This window comes from Triticum aestivum, chromosome 4D (assembly GCF_018294505.1).
Source record: "Triticum aestivum cultivar Chinese Spring chromosome 4D, IWGSC CS RefSeq v2.1, whole genome shotgun sequence".
Lineage (NCBI taxonomy): Eukaryota > Viridiplantae > Streptophyta > Magnoliopsida > Poales > Poaceae > Triticum > Triticum aestivum.
This window is the reverse complement of record NC_057805.1, coordinates 375,459,651-375,473,991: the sequence shown is the minus strand read 5'-3', so window position 1 is coordinate 375,473,991 and position 14,341 is coordinate 375,459,651. Positions and strand designations below refer to the sequence as shown.

Here is a 14,341-nt window from a genome sequence, read left to right as displayed (position 1 = left end):
TCTGATACTTGTTAAGTAAGATATCATACTTGTAATACATATTTATACTGCCGGCTTATCAGCTTCGTATAGGTAGAGGCAGTTTAGAGTTGTATCTGTAAACATAATAGTATGACATCCTGGCGACTTAAAGTCTGCCATCCTGGTGGGTTATAGAAACCCGGAAAACTCTTCAAATATGAGCCATAAGTAGGGCAGCTAGGCCCAACTTGTAAGAAACCAGAAGTCAAAGAAGAAAACTTCAAATATAAATGAAAAATCAAAAGGGATTCGAGGCTGTTGTGGGCTGCCAAGCCAAAGTGTCTTCTTCAATGACACTAGCCGGAGCCACTGGATTATTCGTGCATTCCATAAGCCTGAGTCACAGTGTGCCCAATCGACATTTGAACCCTAGATAAAGTCTGGTCTTGCTCAAAGACTTATCAGGAGTACGCGAGGCCAGAGTAACAGTATCACAGGCCGATTTATCCAAGTTTCAAGGAAGGCGGCTTATGAAGCCTGGATTCATCCTGACTATCTGCAAACCATGCTCTCGCATGACAAGCCGCCGTTTGAACCTTAATTGAGCTCAGATCTTGGTCAAATACACCATAAAGACTGATCGTTAAGAGTTCGGCGGGTCAATCAGGATGACCTGATGGAGTTGAAGCAACTGGTTATAGGTAAGATGACCCGGCCAGAGTTTGTTCTCTTTGGTCGAATATGCCTATGTTTGAACAAACCTGGTCAAGAGGGTAGTAACGCGATGTTCTCTTTGGTCGAATATGCCTATGTTTGAACAGGAAGCCCCCAAGTGACATGCTTACAAGTGTGGCGTTGAGCCGATCAAGAGGGTACCGACATCTATTTTCTCTTTGGTGAATACACCTATGTTTGAACAGGAAGCCCCCAAGTGACCATATAATTTTGGCATTGCGTCGATCAAGTGGGTACCAACAGCTATGCTCGATGAGCAGGAAGCCCCCAAGTGACCATATAAGTTTTGGTATTGCGCCGATCAAGAGGGTACTGACAGCTATGCTCGATGAGCAGGAAGCCCCCAAGTGACCATATAAGGTAAGCCGGACGCGTCAGGGACCTATGTTTGAGTTGTGCCATGCATCTAACCCTCTTTGGTCCCTGAAATTGGTCATCAAGCCTCTTAAATGAATATGTAAGATGATGATAAAGACTCAGCTTCGAGGAAGTGAAACGACAGAGGCCCTGAATTATCAGGGATGCCGGCTTTATTATACTATTTATAATATATACATCATCGAACTATGTACATCATGAGAGCCGGTGGCTCAAGTATAATAGGGCCGAAGGTGAGCAATATTCCACGGCCAATGGGTCTCTTCCTCTGACTTACGTGTCCTTGTGTTCTCGAACATCAATAAGATAGTATGGCTCGTTATGCAGATTCTTGCTGACCACAAAAGGTCCTTCCCAAGGCGGCGAGAGCTTATGCATGTCTGTTTGATCCTGGATGAGCCGGAGCACTAACTCGCCTTCCTGAAAGGTCCTGGTTTTGACCCGGTGGCTGTGGTAACGACGTAAGTCTTGCTGATAAATCACCGAAGGAGTCGCCGCGAGATCACGCTCCTCATCCAACAGGTCAAGTGCATCTTGACGTGCCTTTTCATTGTCAGCTTCCACGTAAGCCGCCACCCAAGGTGAATCGTGACGGATGTCACTAGGGAGAACCGCCTCTGCTCCATAAACCATGAAAAAGGGTGTGTAACCCATAGATCTGTTGGGGGTCGTGTTGATGCTCCATAACACCGAAGGTAACTTCTCTACCCAACAACCCGGCGTTCTTTGCAAAGGGACCATAAGCCGGGGCTTGATACCTCGCAAAATCTCTTGATTTGCTCGTTCTGCCTGACCGTTAGACTGAGGGTGAGCCACAGATGAAATGTCAAGCCGGATATGCTCTCATTGACAGAATTCTCTCATAACACCTTTAGAAATATTAGTGCCATTATCTGTTATAATGCTGTGTGGAAACCCAAAACGGAAGATCACCTTCTTCATGAATTGAACCGCCGTTGCTGCATCACACTTACTGACTGGCTCTGGTTCAAACCACTTAGTGAACTTGTCAACCGCCACCAAAAGATGGGTCTTCTTATTCTTGGACCTCTTGAAAGGCCCAACCATATCAAGCCCCCAGGTTGCAAACGGCCAAATAATTGGAATCATCCTCAACTCTTGAGCCGGCAATTGAGCTCGTCGAGAAAACTTCTGACAGCCGTCACATCTGCTTACCAAATCCTCAGCATCAGCATGAGCCGTCAACCAATAGAAACTGTGACGAAAAGCCTTGGCTACAAGAGATTTAGAGCCGGCATGATGACCACAATCTCCTTCGTGAATCTCCCATAGAATCTCACGGCCTTGTTCAGGAGAAACGCAACGCTGAAACGCCCCTGTGATGCTGCAATGGTGCAACTCCCCATTGACAATTGTCATTGACTTAGACCGCCGGGTTATCTATCTAGCCAAAATCTCATCCTCTGGCAACTCACCCGGGTCATGTAAGCCAAATACGGAACTGTCCAATCAGGAATAGCATGAAGAGCCGCCACCAATTGTGCTTCCGGGTCAGGGACAGCCAGATCCTCCTCTGTAGGTAATTTGACAGAAGGGTTAAGCAAAATATCTAGAAACGTGTTAGGCGGCACCGGCTTACGCTGAGACCCCAACCGGCTTAAAGTATCAGCCGCCTCATTCTTCCTGCGATCAATATGCTCAACTTGATGACCTTGAAATGACCCGCAATGGCCTCAACCTCTCGGCGATAAGCCGCCATGAGCGGATCTTTAGAATCCCAAGTACCAGAAACTTGCTGAGCCACCAAATCAGAATCGCCAAAGCACCTTACCCGGCTTAAATTCATCTCCTTAGCCACCCGAAGACCATGGAGCAAGGCCTCATACTCAGCTGCATTGTTAGTACAGGGGAACATTAGCCGGAGGACATAAGAAAACTTGTCACCTCGTGGGGAAGTCAAAACAACTCCAGCCCCCGAGCCCTCCAATTGCCTGGATCCATCAAAATGAATAGTCCAATATGTGTTATCCGGCTTTTCCTCAGGTGCCTGCAATTCTGTCCAGTCATTGATGAAATCCACAAGCGCTTGGGACTTGATGGCCGTACGTGGCACGTACTTTAAACTGTGAGGTCCAAGCTCAATGGCCCATTTAGCAACCCGGCCTATGGCTTCCCTGTTATGAATGATGTCTCCAAAAGGAGCAGAACTAACCACAGTGGTGTGATGACCCTAAAAATATTGCTTAAGCTTCCGGCTTGCCATAAAAACCCCATACACAAGCTTCTGCCAGTGTGGATATCTCTGCTTGGACTCGATAAGCACCTCACTGATGTAATAAACCGGCCGTTGAACCGGGTACTCCTTGCCTGCCTCTTTCCTTTCCACCACGATGGCCACACTGACGGCCCGGCTATTAGCAGCCACATATAACAACAGAGGCTCTTTATCGACAGGGGCAGCCAGCACTGGCGGCTCAGCCAACTGTTTCTTCAGATCCTCAAACGCCTGGTTAGCAGCATCACTCCAAACAAAGTGATCCGTCTTCTTCATCATCTGATAAAGGGGAATAGCCTTCTCACCCAGCCGGCTTATGAACCGGCTCAAGGCCGCAATACGACCCGCCAGACGCTGAACATCATTAACACACGCCGGGTTAGCTTCAATCCCTCTGTTGGAAACCAGGAAGCCCAAGAGCTTGCCTGCTGGTACACCAAAGACACATTTAGCCTGGTTAAGCATCATCTTGTAGACCCAGAGATTGTCAAATGTCTCCTTCAAATCATCAATCAGGGTCTCCTTGTTTCTTGACTTCACCACAATGTCATCTACGTAAGCATGAACATTGCGCCCAATCTGACTGTGAAGGCAATTTTGCACACACCGCTGATAAGTCGCCTGGGCACTCTTGAGCCCAAAAGGCATAGACACATAGCAGAAGGCTCCAAACGGAGTAATGAAAGATGTCTTCTCCTCGTCCTTAACTGCCATCTTGATCTGATGATAACCAGAATAAGCATCCAAAAAACTCAAATGCTCACAACCCGCCGTAGCATCAATGATTTGATCAATACGAGGGAGAGCAAATAGATCAGCCGGACAAGCCTTATTCAAGTCCGTGTAATCCACACACATCCGCCAAGTGCCATTCTTCTTGAGTACAAGCACCGGGTTAGCCAACAACTCAGGATGAAAAACTTCAACGATAAACCCGGCCGCCAAGAGCCGGACCACTTCCTCACCGATGGCCTTCCGCCTCTCCTCATTAAACCGGCGAAGAAATTGCTTGACAGGCTTAAATTTTGGATCAATATTAAGAGTGTGCTCAGCGAGTTCCCTCGGTACACCCGGCATGTCTGAAGGCTTCCATGCAAAGATGTCCCGGTTCTCACGGATGAACTCGATGAGCGTGCTTTCCTATTTCGGCTCCAGATTAGCACTGATACTGAACTGCTTCGATGAATCGCCAGGGACGAAGTCAATCATCTTGGTGTCGTCCGCCGACTTAAATTTGAGCGACGGATCATGCTCTGTTGTTGGCTTTTTCAAGGGCGTCATGTCTACCGGGTCAACATTATCCTTGTAAAATTTCAGCTCCTCCGCTGCACAAACTGATTCAGCATAAGCAGCATCACCTTCCTCACACTCCAGGGCCACCTTGCGACTCCCATGCACTGTGATGGTGCCCTTGTAACCCGGCATCTTAAGCTGCAAGTAAACATAACAAGGCCTCGCCATGAACTTAGCATAAGCCGGCCGCCCAAACAGAGCATGATAAGGGCTTTTGATCTTGACCACTTCGAAGTTTAAAAGTTTCAGATCTGGAATCATGCTCATCTCCAAAGGCAACTTCCAAAGATATCTTACCCACCGGGTATGCTGACTTACCCGGCACCACACCATGGAAGACAGTGTTTGACGGCTTAAGATTCTTATCTGTCAGTCCCATACGACGGAAGGTCTCATAATAAAGGATGTTAATGCTGCTACCTCCATCCATGAGCACCTTGGTAAACTTATAGCCCCCAACCTGAGGCGCCACCACAAGAGCCAGCTGACCCGGATTATCAACTCGTGGCGGGTGATCCTCGCGACTCCACACTATAGGCTGCTTCGACCATCGTAAGTAACACGGCACTGCCGTCTCAACAGCATTGACGGCCCTTTTACGAAGCTTCTAGTCCCGCTTACATAAGCTAGTGGTGAAAACATGATACTGCCCACTATTCAACTGCTTCGGGTTGCTCTGATAACCAGACCATTGCTGCTGTTGATTCCCTTGATTACTCTGCTGATTATAACCACCCTGGTTGTTGTGGCCTTGAAACCCGGAACTTGAACCGCCGCTGCCATGACCTGGACCATGAGAGCCGGACCCTGACCCACCGTTCGGGCCATGTTGGCGCTGGATGGACTCCCTAAAGCTTCTCATTATGCTGCAATCTTTCCACGAATGAGTAGCCGGCTTCTGATCCGTTTCGTGTTTCGGACATGGTTGATTTAGCATAGCCTCCAGATCAAATCCTGTCCTTGGAGCCGGCTGTCCCTTACGACGCTGGCTATAATTGCGCGCACCGGTGTTAGCCACAAATTCATCAGCCTTACGCTTACCGTTGCCGCCCTGATTGGCAAGGTTGTACTGCTGCCCTTTCACGCTGCTACTCTTCTTTCCCTTTCCCGATCTTTCATCCTCAGAGTCGGGGTCCTTGGTACCATCAGAGTCGGCGTACTTGACAAGAGCCGCCATCAGAGTACCCATGTCGTCGCAATGACGCTTGAGCCGTCCAAGCTTGTGCTTGAGTGGAGTAAAATGACAATTTTTCTCCAACATCAGAATCACTGAACTGACGATTATGTTATCTGAAAAATGTATGATAGTCGGGACCCGGCGTACCCAGCTGGTTGTCGACTCACCCTCTGCTTGAACACAAGAAACCAAATCCACAATCGACATGGGCTGCTTGCATGTATCTTTGAAATTCTGGATGAACCGGGCCTTCAATTCCGCCCATGACCCTATGGAATTAGCTGGCAGCCCCTTTAACCAGGTTCGAGCCGTCCTCTCCAGCATCATGGTAAAGTACTTGGCGTACGCGGCCTCACTAATATCCAACATCTCCATAGCCATCTCATAACTCTCCACCCAAGCCTCAGGGGGCTGATCTGCTGTGTAATTGGGCACCTTACGAGGGCCTTTGAAATCCTTGGGTAAATGCTCGTTCCGTATAGCCGCAGTTAAACATGGCACACCGAAAGCTCTAGAGGTTACACCTGCTTCAACTGAAGCCGTCGGGTAAACCGGCGCGTGCTGATGAGCCGCCAGTTGAGCCGCCAACTCGGCCTCCCGTCGCGCCGGGTCATGACCATGAGGTTGGTTTCGACGCCGCTCAGTACTCGAGACTGCTGGCGAGTCAATGTGCCTACTATAGCTCCGGCTTGGACGAGGGGTCGCATGAATCCGGTCACGACTGTAGGAATAAGCCTGCTGCTGCACCAAAGCCGTTTGAAGAAGCTCCCTAGCCTTCCGGGTTTCAATCGTCGTCGGGGTCTCGCCGTCGACCGGCAGAGCCGCCAATCGCGTAGCTACAGCAATCATGTTGTCTAGAGGGGTGGAGTAATGGCCCGGCGGCGTCACCACATGCTGAGGCGGGGTGTTACCCACATGCGGAGAACCGGCCACGCGCGGCTGACCCGGCGTTCCACCCCCTCGTACTTCCGCCATCTGATTCATCACCGGCGGGTTACTGGCCCCCGCCCCGGGCGTGTTGAAGAGGTCCCTCGACTCATAAACCGGGGGCAGGCGACTCCGGTGCTTTCTCCTCAAGACTTCGTTTGGAGCGTTCTGATCCACCAGGAGCCGGTACGAATCTGCTTGAATCCGCTGCGCTTGGGCGTTCAAAACGGCCCGTTCTCCAGCCATCCTGACGTTTTCCGCTGCTAAGTCCGCCTTAGCCTTTGCAATCTCATCACGCAATTTAGCTACTTCTGCCTTATGCTGTTCCTAGTTGTCTGGTGTTACATCGATCTCCATCAGAGTCGCCAGATCGTCCAACAGATCCGTCAAAACTTGAGTCGGCGGGCGTACTGGATCGCCAGCTCCAGCTGCTGTTACCGCCACCGTACTGGAGGTCATGGTCGCGGCGGCTGTTGAACCGAGAACCGGCTGGGTGCCAGCCATGAAGATCGCCACTCTGTTCGGTGGCTCAAAGGGGTCCGAAATACTGTCGCCATCGGAACAGCCCCCAAACCGTCCGTCTTGCAGTTGATACATAGAATTGGTTTCGCCTGTGGACGACTCACCATCAGAGTAGACGGCCGTCTCACCCCCAAACACAGAGCCTTCCAATTCAGCCCCACGGATACATCCAACAAAGGCACGCTCACGTCGAGTTGAACCCGGGCGGATCACGCACGCTAAGTCGTCTCGACGATGTCGGTGCAGATGTCCGGCTCAGGGCCCGGTTCGCCGATCTTGCCGATGAAGACGTGGATTCCGCCGAAGGGGACCCGATACCCGTACTCAATTGAGCCGGCCTCGGGGCCCCAGCCCGCGTCGTCAATGTAGAGCTTGTTGCGATGACTCTTGGTCATCCGGCCCACGGCGTATCCCTTGATCCCTTCAAAGCTGCCCTTTAAGAACTCAAAACCACCGTGCGCTGGCCCCACGGTGGGCGCCAACTGTCGTGGAAGTGTCACGGCAGATGTCCTCATGGAAGGACTTAGTTGCGGAGCCATTGCGACGAGGTTAGCTTAAAGGGGTTAAACGGGACAAAGGACACGAGGAGTTTATACTGGTTCGGCCCCTTGCGGTGAAGGTAAAGGCCTAATCCAGTTTGAGGTGGTATTGCTAGGGTTTCCATGACCAGGGAGCGAATACGCTTTGCCTGGCTCTCGACTTGTTGTTTCTTGCCTAAGCCGCTGCCGGGTCGTCCCCTTATATACACGGGTTGACACCCTGCGGCCTACAGAGTCCCGGCCGGCTCATACAACGTGTCCGGCTCGGTGACTTATCTTACATGCCTTACAATACAAGTTTACATATACATGGTGGTTTATACTTGTGGGCCTTAAGCCGCCTTCGGGTTTGGGCCCTCTTGGGCTTCATTGAGATGAACCGCCATAGGGATGACCCGGCCCCTCCTGGGCGGGTCATATCTAATAGTCATATCCCCAACAGGGGTCATCTCTGGTAGGTAAACCGAATCAATATGGGACTACTACTTGTGTTATCCTGCAATTCTCACAAACACATTAGTCCCTCAACCAAGTTTGTCGTCAATACTCCAAAACCAACTAGGGGTGGCACTAGATGCACTTCACGTTTGCTATCCTAGATCATTGGCACCACGTTCTTCAAAGGCTCCTTCGTTAGTTGCTCCCGCGGTCTTCTATCTGGCATAAAGCGAACAATATTTTCACGCGCCCACGACCTGAGCCTGGCCCAACAAGGTGCCTGCCTGCTTTGTTTGCTTTTTGGCTAGAAAAATGTTTGCTTCGTTCGCTCTCGGTTCCGTATGGAACTTCGTTCGCTCTTGCTTGAGTACGTGACGTGATTATTGTAAAATCCAATGAATTTGAGAAAATCGTAAAAGATGAAAAAGACAAAAAAAAATTACAAAAAAATCAAGGATTTGAAAAAGTTCATCGATTTGAATTTGTTTTCACAATTTTGCAAAAATTCATTACATTTAAAATAAATTTCATTCAATTTGAAATTTTTTATCGAGTTTGAGAAAAGTTTACAAAATTTGAAAAAGTTCATCAATTATGAAAAAAAAAACTTCACAAAACTGGAAAAAAATCCATAAATTTGGCAAAAGGTTTATCGAGTTTGAAAAAAAGTCATCAATTTTGGAAAAAGTTCACAAATTTTGAAAAAAAATCACGAATTTAAGAAAAGAACAAGAAAAATGAAAAATAAAAATTGTAAAAAGAGGAAAAAGGGAGCAAGTAAACACAACAGGCGCGTTGTCCCTATTTATTACTGAACATGAGATCGCGTGGTCAAGTCACCTAGCGCTCATGTTTTTTACGTTTTAACGGATAAAACAAAGCTAAAATGCGGCTACCCGATGCGGAGGGTGTGTGTGTGTGTGCGCCGGTTTGCCGCTTACGCATTAACGGCGCAACGGGCCCCGAATAGGAAATGCCTTATGCAAGATATAGGTCTCTCACACAGAGGAGGACTGGGAATGGCATTTCCTATTCGGCGCTTTAGGTGGCGGCTACAGTGCAAACTGTAAACTGGCGCACACCCTCTGGTACATACTTGGCCCGCACATCTTTTCGTTTTTTCTATTTTAACACAGTAAAAAATTGTGATTCGAACCAGCGATCTCTCGTTCGACGTACGCAGGACTAACCACCCAAAACACCTCACCTGATGCATTTAGTTACTTTTGTTTCCTTCTTTTCTTCTTTCTTTTTCCTTTTTTGGAACAATTTTTCTTTTTCCTTTTTTCTTGTTTTTATTTCTGCTCTTCTTTCCTTTTCTTTTTGTATTTTCCTTTTCATTTTTCTAAATGGACAGGTTTTTTTCGAATTCATTTTAAAATTCATGAACTTTTTTTCAAATTCGTAAACTTTTTTCTAAAATCGATGACCTTTTTTTAAATGGATGAAGTTTTTCAAAATTGATGAGCATTTCTACAAACCTAATGATTTTTCATAATCGATGGAATTCTTTTTTCCAAATGGATGAACTCTTTCAAAATGGATGAACTTAAAAAAAATCAATGAACTTTTTTTATAATCAAGGGTTTTTTAAAAATCAATGATTTTTTTAGAAATGGATGAACTATTTTCAAAATCGATATTTAAAAAAATGTTAATTTTTTGGAATTCAATGAACATTGTCATAATTCGTGGTTTGTATTAGTAATTTTTCATTCAATTACGTGAACTTTTTAGAACCACGAACATTTAAATAAATCCATGAACTGTTTTTTTATTTCACGAACATATTCAAAATAAATAAAAACCGGAGGCTGATCTTTTTCCCGAACCAGTAGCACAACACAGCCGAAAAAAGCGCGAGTTAATTGGGCGAATGATTTTTTTTTTGAGAAACACAATTTTTTTTAGTGAGCGAGCGATCGAAGGGAAGCGAGGGAGGAGAGCGATGCCTAATAGGCCGCGGACGGCACACGGAATAGTGTGGAAACACACGCGCGCCAAAAAAATGAGGTCCGACCTATCCAGGCTCCGGTCCACAGCATGTGCGACAGAGGTCCGGCCGAACTACCAGCTTGTAATTTTTTATTTTGATAGGTATGGAAGAATAATGCAATTTAGATGTAGATAATTCATGGCCAGTAAAAAAATATGTTCACAAAAAATGGAAGAAAAGAATTCCCAAATTTTTAAAAAATGTTCACAAGCTTGTATTGTTTGGATTGCTGAAAGGCTGAAAGTAGATTCTCTATGCGTGCACTTTGTTGGTCAAATTTCAATAGATTCCAAGCAATTTTTACGCCCTCTGTCTTAAAATGTAAGACATATAGTGTCAAGAAATGTCTTACAATTGTAGAAAGAGGGAGTATGTGTGAACACGGAATTCAAATTCTTAACAAATTAGAAATGAATAATTTTCATTGTCATGTGGCATCCGAGTAAAATATTGAAATTAAACTCTTTCAGAATCAATTTCATATTCTAGCATAAATTGAATAAATCAAAGTTAAATTATAGGGAGCCAAACTAGGTGTAGGTAAAAGTGTTTTTTTGTTGAGAAAATAGAACATTATCTAGGTAAAAAGCAAATAAATAAACAAATAAATAAGTCCTCATAGGCCTTGTTGGGCCGGCCAAGATCTAGGGTACGCAGCGCATTCCTATTTGCTGCAAGGATTTGTCGGTTAGTTGTCAACCATCATTCCCAAAAAAAAACTTGTCAACCACCACAAAAAGGGTATGTGCCGCGTGGGGAAGAAGAATTCCAGCAATGGCGCTGCTCGGTCGAGATCGCCGACATGTCTCCATCAGTAACTCGAAGTTCCATTTTGTTACTTACACATTTATTCCTCATGCAATTGAGATTTTGTTTACATCAGTCAGTTCTCGTGTTCGTGTAGCCCCGAGGCCGAGACGGGGACTCCCCGTCGAGGTCTCGCCTAAAGAGAGCCGGAGCTAGCGGCGACGTGGCCGCGATGTCACGTCCGGAGGCCAATCAGAAGCTTGATTGTTTGAGTGCGTGAAGGCTGCCAGCCCTGGAGCTCGGTGCGGGGTTTAGAGGGATGATCAGGTCAAACAAGGCTGGGCCGCAGGTGGTCAGGCTCGGCAGAATGTCGACTAGCGGCAGGAGGAAGATGAATAGTGGCTGGCGGAAGGAGGACGAACCAGCAGTAAATCCAAACGGCTTTGACAAAATCAACTGAAAGACTTTTAAAATTAATATAAGTGACGTCTAGGCGTCCCCCTTTTGTTATTACTCCGAGTCTAAACAAAGTTACAACTTCTGAACTTCTTAGACGACGAAAAAGTTCTGAACTCACAGCAGTTTATAATCGACAAAGACATGAGAACGCTAAGCTTGGGGCGTCACTTCTCGCGGTTGCAGCAGAAGAAACGGAGGATACGCTCCCGGTGGTCAGGGCGGACGCTGATCATGAGCCACAGGAAGACGACGGTGACCAACCAGATGACGATGTCGATTGAGATGTGCGTCTTGGCCTGCGACACGATGAAGGTGAGCACCAGGCTGGAGTAGGCGACGGCGAAGGACCACCGGACCTGCCGCGAGTCCACCGGCAGGCGCACCAGTAGGCTCAGCGTCATCATCATGGACGCCAGGAACCCCATCCAGCTCGCCGCCATGAACACCCAGTACCTGCACGCATGGATGCCATCAGTCAAGGAACGTCCCGCACGACCAGGATTTCAGATTCTAAGTTTCTAACCAGGACCATGTGCCCTGTGCGTACCTTTGCGGGTGCTTGTCGCGCATGATGGGGTCTCCGGCCTCGTGCGGCTTCTGCTTGCCGTCCGCCGCCAGCGTGTCCTGCCAGTACCCGCCGGGGACGCTGCACCCGAGCTGGTACGTGAGCGTGGTGATCAGCGTCGCCACCACCAGCAGCGTGTTGGCGTCGTTACCCGCCCAGTTGTTAGCCGCCACCTGCCCGTGCGGCTGCGGCTGCGGCACCATCGCCGGCGGCGGCGGCGGGTAAACTTGGCCGCTCATCGCCCCGTTGTTCCACATGGTGTCGAGTGACAACGAGCGAATGACAGAAGGCTTTGATCTGGTCGACTCTGATGGAACGGCTGTGTTTATAGGATGGGCGGACACGTGACCGGTCGCCGGCGAAGTCACGGTCAGACACGGCGGTTGCTTACTCCAGTGCGTTTCCTACTCGACAGTGTGATGCAGGCGTATACTGTCAGTTACTGCAATCTGCAATGTGGTGCCAGATATGCTCTCATTTAGTGCTTTATTCGAATCCAAATCAGGTGATATGCTGCCATTTAGAGTGTGCTCATTTAATGGTGCCAGCAAATTCGGATGTACGCCATTAAATGAGTACACATAGTCCAACTTTTCTGACTGGCTGATTTGACAGCAAACCGCAAGATTACTTGGAGTGATCTAAGATCACTCTTGAGTAAGAGTGACCTAACAAAGCCCTTGAGTAAGAGTGATCTACGATTTAGATTTTGACAGTCATCATTAAAAAGATCATCTAGGTTGCAGACTTTGTATTTTGTTGGCACATTTTAATAATATGGCCGCATGCATTTGTCGGATGCAGAGGCCGGGGGTGATCCTCCTAAAAAAAATCATAAAAAAATCATGATGGATAAAGTAATACTCACACTGGTTTGAAAAATCAATATGGTTTAAATATGACCAATCTTCAAGATACAATCTTGGCAGATACCTTTTGTATGTACAAGTTAATAAAAAATGTATAAGATGCATATAATAAATCTATCTTTCATTAAAAACTCTGATGTTTAATTTATACCTAAAAATCTGGATATTTTGTATTAATTAGTTGTGAAATCTAGAAATTATTAATTGCATGGTTTCAATATGTATTTGGGATTAATGTAGTGCTCCTCTGATCCATAATAATTATCGCTGATTTAGTAGAAAACATCAGTGCCAATTAATATGGGTCGGAGGGAGTATTAAATTTTGCTTGTACAATCTAAATATTAGCAAAATATATAAAAATATTTGCTAATAAAATAGATAGGAGACTATAAATTTTGTTTAATACTCCAACGGAGGAAATTGTAATACCGAAGTTAGAAAATATGACAGTGCTATCTGCTCAATTACGCTTTTATGATTAATTACCGGTAATGTAATTATGCATCAAAGAAGGGAAACTTAGCATATACGATACTTCTATTGCTAAATAATTTTCTATCAAGAACTAAATCTGGATATGATGGCACATACACAATTATGGTGTTCTTATCTCATCATCATTCATTTTGTATATCATTGTTCGATGTGCAATGTCATGGAGTGAGTTGCTTCCACAAATGCTCACCTTAATATTTTTTGCTCGTCACCTGCCCATCGAACGCAGAGTTTTCATCGGTAGAACTCATGAAAATAGTTAAAACATTCTCACTTTCATACTCGCTTCGTAGCTTAACCTATTCTGATAAAGAGGCTTTGATCTAATAAATCGCTGGTACCTAGTATGACATAGACATGCTGAAAAATTGGGTTGCTTGCTCGAGTACGTCTCCCATACGTGCTAGTGTGACATACTGACATTTTTAGTGCAATGCGGTGGTGCCGATATGCTCCCATTTAGCACTTTCTTGGATCCAATCTAGAGTAGGTGATAATGATATACTGTCATTTAGAGTATGCTCATTCAATGATGCTAGCGGATTCAGATGCACTCTGCTTTTCTGCCTGGTGAATAGACAGGAAACTGCAAGATTGCTATGAGAGTGATCTAAACAAAGCATGTCCATGATGTGCCCTTGAGCTCGATCGTGATGTGTCGTTGATTCTATCAGCTATCAGCTGCTACTAATGGCCCCAGCTTTCTTGCTCACGAGAAGAGAATGGGATCGGGAAGTCAATGCGCAGTGAGTACGCAGTCACTTGCCCACTCACTTCGAGTGTTTTGCTTGGATGCCGCAACGCGACACATACTACATTCCTACGCCCACCTCCAACAGCAAGTCTTTTTATTTTATTTTTGAGAGCTTCCAACAGCCAAGTCTACCCCTTGGAGGTTCCCCCTGGTCCTTGTTTTACTACCTTCTTTACCCCTAGACACGCTTTCAGCTACAATTTTCAACACGGCGAAAGTTATATATGAGTAATTCCACGTACGCGCA

The 14,341-nt window shown here is 46.6% G+C and overlaps 1 protein-coding gene across 1 annotated transcript; it reads right to left on the bottom strand.

Annotated features, from left to right (window-relative positions):
* Nucleotides 1-11,424: 11,424 nt before the first annotated feature.
* LOC123100071 (uncharacterized) lies at nt 11,425-12,266 on the bottom strand. The gene is made up of 2 exons (XM_044522060.1): nt 11,956-12,266; nt 11,425-11,861 (listed from the first exon to the last, which is right to left on the bottom strand). Exons 1-2 carry the CDS (start codon nt 12,228-12,230, stop codon nt 11,573-11,575), a joined length of 564 nt encoding a protein of 187 aa, XP_044377995.1. The 5' UTR covers nt 12,231-12,266; the 3' UTR covers nt 11,425-11,572.
* Nucleotides 12,267-14,341: the final 2,075 nt, after the last annotated feature.

Coding starts and splice junctions, on each gene's coding strand:
- LOC123100071 (XM_044522060.1), bottom strand. CDS start 12,230: ATGTGGAACAACGGGGCGATGAGCGGCCAAGTTTACCCGCCGCCGCCG. Junction 11,862..11,955: donor CGCGACAAGCACCCGCAAAG/GTACGCACAGGG, acceptor CCATGCGTGCAG/GTACTGGGTGTTCATGGCGG.